The sequence below is a fragment of the Callospermophilus lateralis genome, chromosome 2 (genome assembly GCF_048772815.1).
Source record: "Callospermophilus lateralis isolate mCalLat2 chromosome 2, mCalLat2.hap1, whole genome shotgun sequence".
NCBI classification, from domain to species: domain Eukaryota; kingdom Metazoa; phylum Chordata; class Mammalia; order Rodentia; family Sciuridae; genus Callospermophilus; species Callospermophilus lateralis.
This window is the reverse complement of record NC_135306.1, coordinates 148065697-148078553: the sequence shown is the minus strand read 5'-3', so window position 1 is coordinate 148078553 and position 12857 is coordinate 148065697. Positions and strand designations below refer to the sequence as shown.

General features: G+C 40.5%; 1 protein-coding gene across 2 annotated transcripts in view; it reads left to right on the top strand.

Annotated features, from left to right (window-relative positions):
* Uvrag (UV radiation resistance associated) overlaps window positions 1-11872 on the top strand; it is a 319107-nt gene extending 307235 nt beyond the window's left edge. For both annotated transcript variants that reach the window (XM_076846616.1, XM_076846617.1), the window contains exon 15: window positions 8185-11872. In XM_076846616.1, coding sequence (XP_076702731.1) covers window positions 8185-8884 — 700 coding nt within the window. In that variant the 3' untranslated portion in view covers window positions 8885-11872. The remainder of the gene's footprint in view (window positions 1-8184) is intronic.
* The last annotated feature ends 985 nt before the right edge of the window (window positions 11873-12857 follow it).

Genomic DNA, 12857 nt, shown 5'->3' with positions numbered 1-12857 from the left:
ATTAGAAATTTGGTGGTAGCTCAGCTTTAGCAGTCAGAGACTTCATTTCACGGTTTCTGTCATCGGCCTCAGGAGTCCTAGCTTCCTTTAGCTCCCTTCCAAGTCTAGTTTTAAAATTCTGAAAGCCTTCTCTGACCAGAGTTTTAATTTCCCTATCGAGTTCTTTCTGTGGCTAGGTTCTGTGAGATTGCTGTTCCTCTGGTTTCCCTGGCAAAGGTAGAGTTACAGGGTTTTTTCTAGTTTTCAGCATAAACAATTTATTATTCCCAAGTCTCAAGTGCTGTCCAGATACTCCAAGGGGTCCCCAGGTATCATTCTTGGCATCTCTTTCCTGTTCTTTACATGCTGTCTTGTGGGATGTTACTTATGCTCTGTATAAATGACATCAAGATGGTCTGTGTCTCTTTCTACAGACCATTTTATAGTCCTTATAAGGTTGGTTGCCTGACTATAATTTCAGTACATTAATTTATATGATGATTTCTTAAAGTGAAAGCTGACGGGTAAAGTGGTTGACTTGACCTCTTCTAGAACCTCTTTCTGTCTTCCTAGAGGATCCCTGTGTATTCCCCAACCCCAGGGAGCTCAACCTTGAGACCCACATGGATTGTGGGCTCCTCGAAGCTGGTCTCTGATGGCCAGGTCCTCACATCACATCACTTGGGGAACTGGATTTCCTCAGCTTGCTTATTTCATCCTTTTCTGTAGAGCATTCTCTTTCATAGATTTATCTTTCCGTCACTACTTGGTTTAAATAAAATCTAAAGTCTCCCTTGTTAAGTTATACCTTTTTATACTCTGTTTTTATTTAGTCAGACTTTGGCAGGAAACCTTCCAAACTGAGCTCAGGGGAAAGTGACCATTGGCACACATTGCAGCCTGTGTTTTTGGCTCAGGATTATTTCTATTTTTATTTTGTTTGGTGTTTTTGTTAACATGCAGGGAAAAGATTAAGCACTTGCACTTATCTGGTAATGGTGAGAGGCCATTTGATGGCTTGCTATGGCTGGAGATGGCGCTTATCACTGTTAACCCCCTGCTGCCTTCAGGGGCATCAGATCAGGCTGTGAAATGTAGCTTTCACAGAAGGAGGCACTGCACTTGTGTTTGGAGAGAGGGAAAGGAGAAAGACAAATCCCACCCTTTGCTCAATTTCAAAAAAGGATAGTAGCTTAATTTATGGAGGTTGTTTTTTTGAAAAAACTTAACTTTATGTCATAATTTCTTAGCTGCCAAAAGACGTAATTCTGCCTCAGCTTCGCCTTGGCAACCTGCTTTTGGCACTCTGTGGAGCCCTGTCATTGCTCTGCATTATTTAAGCAGTAATCTTTAAGAAGGTGAGAAACTATTATTGCTTTTTAGCACAGTTGACATGATATTGGCGCGGAGCAGTACCTAGAGCTTCAAACATTTCTGATGGCCGTAAACCAACTTAAACACCTCCATGTAGAGGTCTCACTGCCATGAGGTCATAGCTTGCTACAGGGGAGAAAGAAGAAGATCAAATGTTGTTTAAGAGGTTTGGGGTTTTTTTTTTTTTCTTTCTTTCTTTCTTTTTAAGTATTCTTATTCCACCAAAATGTAGCTGTAGATTTTGGCCAGGATCCAGACAATCAAGATTTAGTGTTTTGACCAGCTGTGATCTAGTAATGTTCCTCAGAGGAAACATTTTGTAGGGAGGGAAAGACACATATCTGAGACTGTGTGAATTGTACTCCTTCCTAATACTTTACAGTATGAGACCTGCTTGTAGACAGATAAAATAAGCCCAAGTGAATCTGGAAGAGAACAGCAGGCGAAAGGAACTGTTTTTAAGTAAAAATCCATCCCGGCTTCAAGAACTCTCTTGATGTGGTCAATCTTTACATTTTTCTTTATTTCATTTTCCCCTAAGTTTCCACATTTACATCATTTTATGGCAGAATTTATTTCTGCTCATAATTGATGCTTAATGCCTAACAGTATAACAAGTCCTATAAAGTTAAAGAAAAGAAAAGCCAAACAAACTTAATGTAGGCAAGCAGAGAAGGAAATGATACTAATCCACATGACCTAAAAATGATTCATCTAATTCTCACCCCTCCTTCAAACAGAAATAGAGATCAAATTTTGGTATTTTGGTGCCAAAAAAAAGAGAAAGGAACTAACATCTATTTGTAGTTAGACTGACTTGGTTAAATCACAGCTTACTACCTAGTAGCTTTGTAGCCTTGAACAAGTTACCTGATCTGTGCCTCAGTTTCTTCATCTGTGAAATGAGGATGACGTTTATAGCCCTTCATAGATACATTGTGAAGATTAAATGAGACCAGGATAAAGCCTTAACATAGCACCCCATTCGTGTTAGTTGCTGTTGTTTTGTTATTAATAATTCATTCTTGCTTGTACTAAAAATTTTACTTGTGTATCTCATTCAATCCCTACTGCAATGGCGATTAGGTGGAAATACTCATTTTACAGATGAGTAAACCGGTTTGGAGCAGTGGAGTGCTTCAGCAGTGTCCAGCACTTCACAGTGGTAGAGTGACATTTGGAGTTCTGCAGTGATGCATACTGGAGATGTGGAATCACATTTTGGTGTTTTCTTACCTTGTTTTCTCTCTCCTCATCTTCTTTCTATAAAAGGAGGTGGTAGCTTTAAGCAATAAAACCAAGAAGAAAAGAAGGAATGAAAAGAAGATGATAGGGCAAGGATAGAAGAGTAGAGGGAACTAGCCTCTACAATTTTCAGATTGGCATCATGGCTGGGTATTAGTTAGGCAAAGATAGAAAGTCTTCCTCTTACAATAATTCATTTATATCTTCCTTTCTCTCCCTCTCAAGCTAAATTCTTAAAGAAAAATGGTATATCAGGGATTTAGGGACAATTGGAATGTTTCTTAAAGGATTCTGGGTAATTCTTGTAGTCCCTAAGCAGCTGGTAGATATCTGAATAGGGGCATTTGAGCATTTCTGCCTTATTCAAAGCCTTCCCCACTCCATGCTCCCAAGAAAAAAAGAATTTCCCACTCACATTGGACAGAACAAATCTGTTGACAAATTTGGTACTTTTTCTGTAAAACTCTTATACTTGGCTGCTGGGTGCAGAGGCACAGACATATAATCCCAGCAGCTGGGAGGTTGAGACGGGAGGATCATGAGTTCAAAGCCAGCACTGCATAAGCTAGGTGCTAAGCAACTCAGTGAGACCCTGTCTCTAAATAAAATACAAAATAGGGCTGGGGATGTGGCTCAGTTGTGGAATGCCCCTGAGTTCAATCCCCAGTATCCCCCCCGACCAAAAAAAAAAAACATTTACACTTGGGCTGGAATTGTGGCTCAGTGGCAGAGCACTTGCCTGGCATGTGTGAGGCACTGAGTTCGATTCTCAGCACCACAGATAAATAAATAAATAAATGTCCATTGACAACATATACAGATGTACGGATTCGGAGATGAGTTCTGCTCCTGCTTTAAGCAGCATGCTGTATGGGAGAGAACAGTAATGGAAAGGAGGTCTGAGTTCTGGTCTTTCCTCTGCTGCTTATTCCTCTGTGCTCCTATATAAGCCCTGAATGTCTTTGAGCCACTTCTGTAAAATAAGGATAATGCTTTTGGAATTATGAAGCCCATGGAAGCTAATCATAATGACAGCAACTGCAGTTCCAGCCACTACTGCCAGTGTATGTGCCAGGCATTCTTCCAAGGATTTTAAGTGCATTATTTAATCCTTACAAGGTCCAGTGATCTATTGTACAAAGAAGAAAAGTGCCCACAGTCATATAACTAATAAATGGTGAAGCTGTAACTCCAGATGTATGGGATCGTAGTGACCGAACTGGCCAAGAATCCCGGTCTTCAAACAGCCTTTCTGCAGACCACTATTTCTAGATAGAACTGAAGAGATAAGGAAAGGTAACTGGCTGCAATAAAGGACTAACAAAATAAGAAATTTATCACCTTAATTGAGAGCTCAGAGAAAACTTGAGTCAAAGAAGCCAAATTTAAACCAAACTGTCCTCCTTGACCTCTAAACTTCAAGCCACTTGGCTTCTCACTCATTACACTATTATTTGTGACCAAAGGAAATCCTTTTTCACTTACAGCAAAAGGTTCATTATTAAAAAATTTAACAGTCACTGATACGGTTCAGTTATTCAACACTCTATGCCGTGTCTTACTAAACTACAGCCTAGTAAATTTGTAATTACAATAATCTTTGGGTTGTTGTTTTTTTAATAAATTCCTATTAATTGTAGCATTAACCCTGAAACATCATGTTTCCAGTTTGGATCTGAGCCAAGCTGGAAGAGCCATCATCCGGGGCAAGTGGCTGATGGGGAGAAGGCGTACAATGAACTGGTGGACTCAGGCCCATTGCTTAAATCTCAGGTTCTGCACCCCAAAGTCTAGAGCCTCAAGACACATGGGGCCCCTTGGTAGGAGTGGTGGGCAAAGAAAAGCTGCCACCTTTTCTGCTACACCTTCTCCTCTACTCACATTTATGCTTTTGGCAGAGGGAGTTTATTTTTTTGTCTCTGTAGCAGTGCTAGGGACTGAATCCAGGGCTTCACCCATGTTAAGCACATGTTCTACCACTGAGCTGCATTCCCAGCCCCTTGGGGGTTTTTTGTTGTTTTTTTTTTTTTTTTTAAAGAGTAGAAACTCTATTAAGTTTTTTATCACATCTTATATAATGTACTAATTTAATTTGATAAGTAAATTGTCAACAGCATTTAAAAATTGGTTATATAATTAGAAAATCTGTGAGCTTTGTTGATGAAATAATGACGAAGTAAGACTAGTCAAACAAGAAGAATCTTAAAGCCTAAGAGTTTTGTTTTGTTTTTGTTTTTTCCTTTTTTTTAAATCTGTTATTGGCCTTCTTAACTGCTAGCTTTCTCTTCTTAGGCAATATTAGATAAAATTCTTTTTAAAAAAATTTAACTTGTGGGGCTAGGGTTGTGTCTCAGCAGTAGAGCGCTCACCTTGTGCATGTGAGGCACTGGGTTCGATCCTCAGCACCACATATAAATAAAATAAAGGTATTGTGTCCACCTACAACTAAAGAAATATTTTTTAAAAAAATTTAACTTGTACTAATGACTAATAAAGGGTCCGTCTCAAAAACCTCTTAAATATGAAAATCAGAATTGTTTCACTTAAAATATATGCATTGTTTTTACACAGAAATGCTTATAGCAATTTATTCTTTAATAATAAAAGTTTAGAAACATTCTAAATCTACAGTGAGAGAAGACAAAAAAAAAAAAAAACTTGGATCCTAAGAAACCAGTGTCACTGAAAACCCTCTGGACTCTGGACTGTGTCGTCACTTAATAATACAGGTCCAGAATAATGGCCCACAATCATCAAGTCATCAAGAAAATGCCCATTTTGTTCAGCTCTTTTAAAATGTAAGACTTTATTTTAAAAAAAATAGTTAACTTTTTCTCTCACATAGCTGAAAATCGAAAGAAAAAAATAAAGTGTGATAAAATTTTAGGTATTATGTAGACTTTTTTGTTGTTTATCCAGAATACCTCATTTCCTCACCATTCATAAGAGAGAATGTTTTCTTGATAATTTTCCAGTTTTTATCTGATACTGTTACCTGAGTTCTCATAAACATTCAAGGGAACAGAAGAACAATATCACAAAATTGGTACATCAGAAAATACTAAAGTCTCAACCTCTCAAGTTTTAGAATCCATCCATGAAGAGGGGTAGCATGGCAGCTTAGGGCTTGTGGGAAATCGAGAAGCCCTGTGTAATCGCGTTTGGCTTGTGTGCCATTTATTGGCACTTACTTAGAAAAAATTAGTTGAGTTTGAATATAAAGTTCCCCGCTGGGACACCAAGTCAGCATGGGCTCAAGGTCAGTTCCATTGTAAGTCTTCAGCCTTAAACACCCCACATGATCGCTACCTGCCTACCTTTCTCACAGGGCACATGTAAGGGTTCCAAGAGTAGCAGAGGACCTTCCACAGTGCTAGGAACGTTAGCGATGCTCATTCCCTTCCCTTTGTAGTTGGTGGTCCAGGTATCACACTTTATTACTTCTGTGGAATGCAGTATTAAAGAAAGCTCTCTGGGAGGTGAAATCAGTGAAACTCTTTTCCTCTTGTGTCTTAGGTACTTCTAGGTGTGTCTAAGCTGGTTCCTGATGCTCTTGCCTTTTTTCAGCCCACCAGGAGCCCAGCAGAGAAGCAGAGCAGGATTCAAGGGGCTTGGGGGCAAGGGCAGGCAGAGGGAGCTATCGGGTTCTTCACTCTTCACAGCCTGGAGCATTTGAGGCCCTGGCCTCTAATCACACCCCTGCACCCTCTGCTTGGATGTTGCAGGCTGGCCCAGCTGATGCTGCCGGCCTCCTGGGCTTGTCTGTACAGAGGAGGCTCTCTGGGTGGTGCTCATGCTCTGTTTTGGTTTGATTACCTAGTCAACCAGCAAAATCGTTTAGAGAAGGACACTGTCAGCAAGTGGTAAAGCAAAAACAATAAAGCCGGCCACATGTATAGCTTAACCAATTACTGTGAGTTTTGACAACATATTAACTGAAGACCTAGATTAAGCTGGATTTTGCTTAGTTTTTTTCTGTATTTCTTGGGAACTAAAAACGGTAATTTACTGATCTTCTTGCCCAGTTTAATAAGTACCCCAGTGACCACCCCTAATTATGAAATCTCTCCTGGCACCCCACACTTAGAGTGAAGCAAGAAGGTCTCACAGGCCTGTGGTTACAAACCTCATGGTCACCTTTTCTCAAGGCTGCTTGATGTCTGAGGCCACAGGATTGATCCAGCATGAGAACACCTGAGAGAAGGGGGAGCAGAGAGCTCGTTTAGAGCTTGGGCTATAGACACAGGTAGAGGGACCCTAGATCCCTTCTTCTTTGGTAGTGCACTTACAGAAATTGTAATTTGAAAATGTATTACTTGAATAATTATGGATGTTTTCCTCCTTCAAGACTGGAAGTTTCTTACAGTCAGAGCCTGCTGATGTGCATCCGTCTCCCTCCGCAAGGCCTAGTACACATAGTAACTAGTTGTCAAACGTCTATGATTTCAAGTCCTGCCTCTGCTCCTGCCTAGTGCTACCCTTTTACCAACCACTTAACTACTCTGTGTATGTTTCCTCATCTGAAGAATACATGTCAAGTGGTTCTTGTGTTCATGCCTCTCTCTGCCTCTCAACCCAGTCTGTGGATTTAGTTGTATTAAAGCCAGTTTCATCCACATATAATAATATCTAGAACTGTTATCAATATTCTGGCAGGGGCTTAACTAACATAGTATATAATACAACCATCATTTCCAGGGTCTGGATAGTCTATTGCCATTAACTGATTATTATTTATTATTTCAGACTCAAGTATAATAATGCCTACCCTGCTTTCTTGACAGGGTTTTTACAAGGACTAAGCAAAATGATGTATGTGAAATTACTTCAGAAACTATAGAGCTTTGTATAGCTCAACAGTGATTATTATTGCTGGCTCAAAGATATCTTCCTGAGAAGTAATTCAGGCTCAAACGAAGGCACTGAAGACTGAGGACTGTAAAACATGTGTGTGCCTTGCCTTGTAAAGGAGAAGTCATCTCCCAAGTTAATTTTTCATTAAAAAGAAAGAAAGAAAAAGTCCCCTTGATGTTCTCTGCCAGTTCTTTAATGCAGAGTGGTTAGCATTTTGGGTATTGGAAAGGAAATTGTCAAGTCTCGAGTCCCAGGTTTTAGTCTACCCTGTCAACTGCCTTCCTGAGTTATCAAGGGCAAGTCCTTTATCTTTTCTGCCAGATGAGGATGACTGTTTCACGAAGATAAACCTAGGATTGAATATTAAAAACAAGATATTCAGTGCCCTTCAGACATCTGTGGCATCAACTGCATCCTTCATGTGTTTTCTTTCCAGATCCAGTCAGCCAGCTCCTTCGACTCCGTCCTGGGTGTTCTATCCCCATTCCTTCCTGGGCACTCTTCTCTTAAATATAGTGAATGTATCTATATCCTTGAAGTTTCCCAAGGCTGGATCCAGCATTCTTCATGCTGTTTCTTGCATTGGGACAATATAAGTACTGTCTTAAGATTTATTATTATCTAGTTTTATTATCTCAAACCTAAAATATGCCGTTTCCTGTCCCTGGACCCAGAAGGCTTAAGCTGAGTGCTGAAGTAGAAAGTAACTTCTCATTTTTGTTTGTCTTCTAGTGACAGACATCACACCTCCAGCGCAATCCCTGTTCCAAAGAGACAAAGCTCCATATTTGGGGGTGCAGATGTAGGCTTCTCAGGGGGGATCCCTTCACCAGACAAAGGACATCGAAAACGGGCCAACTCAGAGAATGAGAGACTCCAGTACAAAACCCCTCCTCCCAGTTACAACTCAGCGTTAGCACAGCCTGTGACCACCATCCCTTCTGTGGGAGAGTCTGAGAGAAAGACAGCATCTCTGTCATCCTCCTTGGACACCTCCTTGGACTTCTCCAAAGAAAACCAGAAAAAAGGAATAGATTTGCATGACAGCTTAAATGAAGACCATGTGAGCATGACCACTAACCAGGATCGAGGAAAAGCCACCTCTGGGCGTCCTACCACAGTAAATGGCACCCTGCTGCCCGGCGAGACTGGCTCTGCCGGTGTCCAGCTTCCAGGTGAGTTCCACCCGGCCTCAGGAGCTGAGCTCTGCTGTACTGTGGAGCAGGCAGAAGAAATCATTGGGCTGGAAGCCACAGGTTTCACCTCAGGCGATCAGCTGGAAGCGTTTAACTGCATCCCAGTGGACAGTGCTGTGGCAGTAGAGTGTGACGAACAGGTCCTAGGAGAGTTCGAGGAGTTCTCCCGCAGAATCTATGCACTCAATGAAAACGTATCCAGCTTCCGCCGGCCTCGCAGGAGTTCTGATAAGTGAAGTGAGCAGACAGACACCAGGACCAGGGCAGCATCCCTGCCCCAAATGGGAAAAGCTGCACTTACCCTTTTTAATAATTACGACACAAAGCAAATATTAATGGAGGATATTCCTCAGAGAAACAAACTTTGGGACTAGAGGAGGGACTCAGGATCATTGTATATCAATGGGCCAGGCAAAATTAGATTTTGCTTTCAGGATTTGCTTTTTAGCCCTGATGATTGTTTTAAGGCAAAAGTCACCCTCTAGTTGAACGAGCTTATAGCTCGAGTCACCTTATAGGCATTTGTCTGCTTTTCATTTACACATCTATGTAATCCTCAGAGGGAAGATGATAATATATAAGTAATATAATGAACTCACCTTTAGTTTCTCATGAGCATTTGCCCTCACCATAGTTTATAAAGCTTTGGGGAAATGGAATATTCAGAAACAGCTTTCTGCTATTTACTGAAGGATCTGTGGTCATCTCGTAGGTTGGTGAATAAGAAGTAGAGTGGTCTCCTTATTCCCAGGCCCCTCTGTCCATGCCCTGCCCCGAGGCACCACACTCAATCTGTAGACTCCCCCACTGTAGACTCCCTCATCTTCACCGTGGATGGGCTGTGTAGCCTGGGAACAGGTCAGGTTCACTGGTCTAAAACCCAGTAGTCTTGAGGTTCCATTTCTTCTAATCAGTCATGACCTTTCATCTCCTTTGCCATACCTTTGATTAACTTTCAAATTAGATGAGAAACTTGCCTCTGAGGGACTCCCAGGGGAACCTGAAGGACCCCCAAGATTACTGCAGTCAGATGGCATCTGAGGGGGAGGGGGCAAAGTTTTTATGTGGGTAAGAACTAGGCATGCATTCTGGCAATACACCAGACAAAAATCCCTATATGTAAATCCCATGTTAATTTATTAAATTCCAGTCCGAAGAAAGGCTTTGTAAATGACAAAATATATGTAGAGGGTCAGGCTGTCCAATATACAAACTGCAAAGCAGTTGAGATAGTTGGATTAAGTGATTAGAGAGGCATAGAGAATATTATTATTGGTATGTGTGCAATTTCATAAATATTAAATTATGTTTTGCTGTCCAATTGTCATTCCTGCATTCAAATTTCATTTGCTGTTGCTTTGTACATTATGTACCCAAGGACATTGCCTCAGGGTTGCAAGCTCTTTAAGGAAAATTTATCCATATATCCATGTATTGTATAGAAAAATAAAAATTGAACTTACTTCACTCGACCTGATTTTTTTCCCCAGTTCTGAAATTCCTTTTAAACATACGTCTCTTTATATTACATCATGACAAGACTAGCCTGAACAAGAGCCATAGCTGTCTCTAAGCTGACACTGTTGACTTCATTTGAGGTTACATTTTGTGTGTAGCAACACAACATACTTCACAGGTATACTTTCCAGTAGCTTCATTTGTCCTACATAGCAGCTTAACTTATAGGTCTCATTATTTTCACATTATGTCCAAGCATTCCTGGGCCTAGTTTTAATTCACGGCTACGTTATTAAATGGACTACTTCATGTTGTTATTTTCCATGTAGAGAACTCACAGAATTAATTGTATAGCAGACAGATCCAGCTCTCATGCGATTTGATAAAGCTTGAATTTTATTAAGAAAGCCCATCTTGGGCCCGGGGTTGTGGCTCAGTGGTAGAGCACTTGCCTAGCATGCGTGAGGCACTGGGTTCAATCCCCGACACCACATAGAAATGAACAAATAAAATAAAAGGTATTGTGTTCATCTACAACTAAAAAAGTATTAAAAAAAAAAAAAAGAAGAAGAAGAAAAAGAAAGCCCATCTTATCCCACATCAAGAGTGGGGCTACTTTAGAACTTGAGCAAAGGCCATCTTTGCAGTGTGCTGTCATTCATGTTAAGAGTCAAAGAAGGTAGAGAGAGGCACCATCTTAGATAAGTGCATCATGCTATGGGGTTCTCCCATGAAGTAACATCGCTAAGGGAAAAGCTGTTTGGAGATCAGTTTTAGTACTGAAGAGAGGAAGGTGAATCATTTCTGATTTATGATTTCTCCAGACATGAGGCTGCTAACCTCACTAGGTGCATTCAGTCATAGGCCCTGTGGTACCACTCAGCTCGCCTCTGGCACCATCAAGCAGTAGGGCCACATACAGAGCCTCAGGACTACAGGGCTCATCTCAGATTCCACACAAACATTTTCACTTTGTAGACAAGGTAGCGTGGAGCCCTGCCCTTGACTGTAATTGGATTGCACAGAACTGATCAGTAGTTGCCTATACTTTCACGTGATCCATGCTGTCTACTGATGTATGCATCAAAACATCACTTAGGTTTGGATGTATTTAGTTTGGGCTTGGGGTTTTCATTTGAGATTGTTTGATGCCTGCACTTTCTGCCGTGACCTGGGTAGAATCTACAGAATTACATGTCTCCAAGAATAATGGTTTGATATTTTCCAAAACTTTAGAATTCATTGTACCTCTGTTTAAAGTGGCCAAGGCCAAAAGACAAGATGATCTATCTCCTATTCATCTTTTTAATTAGTCTTGTAAATCATTTTAAAAATAGAATTTGCTTGGAAGAGATAAGTTGAAATGAAAACTCATTATTATTTATTTCTGAACTGCTAAGAACCCCTTTGGTTTTCATATAGCTAAGATACTTTTAACAGCCAGCAAATGTTATCAAATGAATATTTGATTATGTTTTCTCTCTCCACTTCCCCTTAACCACTTTAGAAATTCCACAGATTTTTTTCCCTCAGAATATTAGTGTTGGAAGATTGTACCCAGCTATATTTTTTTTAGCAGTTCTAATGGTGCCCATTTATCCTGACCTAACTGGTTATTTAAATAATTTTTTAAACCACCACCAATAATAAATGGCATGTGAAACTAATCTGTTGGTAATTGGAAAAAAACTGAGCATCTGTATTTATAAAATAAAATTGATTAGTATTTATTTTGAGAGTTAAAAGTATATGTTATTTTCCTGCTATGTTTGAGTCCTGTCTTCATTGTTTTGAATTTCCTATTGAAACTGGGTTAACTATGAAAATCTTGTTCTTACACAGTCAGCCAACCATTTAGCATTTATTGAGTGCACCATGTGTGTGTGCACATACACACATACAGGGGACTGAGCTAAACAAAATTAATACAAATTAAGAAGCCTTGACCTCGACCACATTCTCTGGTGGGGGGCACAGGTATACTAGCAATTACTTATAACTCCAAGTGATAAATTCTGTCATGGAGCTGTAGAACGTGGCTATGGAATGCAGAGAAAACTTAATTCTGGCTCAAAGAAAAAGGAAGATTCGTGGAAGTTATGTGGGTGAAAGATGTATAAAAGCTTACATTATAGACAGGAGAGACAGAATGGGCAAAGTTCCCAGAGGCAAGGCAGGGCCTCGTGTGTGTATTTGGCAAACAGTAAGAGTTTGCTGCGTGAATTCAGTGGGCTACTATTAAGAAGCTTTGTGAGGTTTTCAAAGCAGAAGAGTAACTCAGATCTGAATTATGACTAGCAGCCCAGCCAATGCTGGATTCCAGTGATCCTTGTTTGAGTCTGATTAATCTTTTTTTCTTTTTTATTTACTAAATAGATCTGTGTCTGGAAAAAAGTTCATCCCTGTGTCCCTCTTGTTCTCGGGGTACACATGGAGTAGAGTTTGCTGGGTGGCACAGTGCAGTCAGTACCTGCTCTGTAGAAGCTGGATTCTGAATGCCCAGTGGCAACGGGCATGTCTCTGCAGCTCTGCAACTTTGAAGCTGTGACTCTCATCGAGTTATTGAGCATTTTAAGAACCCCCATTTCTTAATTTCTAAAACCTTGGGAACAACCCTGCCCTTTTCTGATTACATTAGTTTGGGGCCTGCACCATCATAGAGGCCCCTTCAGTACTGGCTTCCTTTTGTCCTGTAGAGGCCACTTTACAGAGATAGTAAGGGTGCCTGAGGCTCCTCATCAGGTTCCTGAT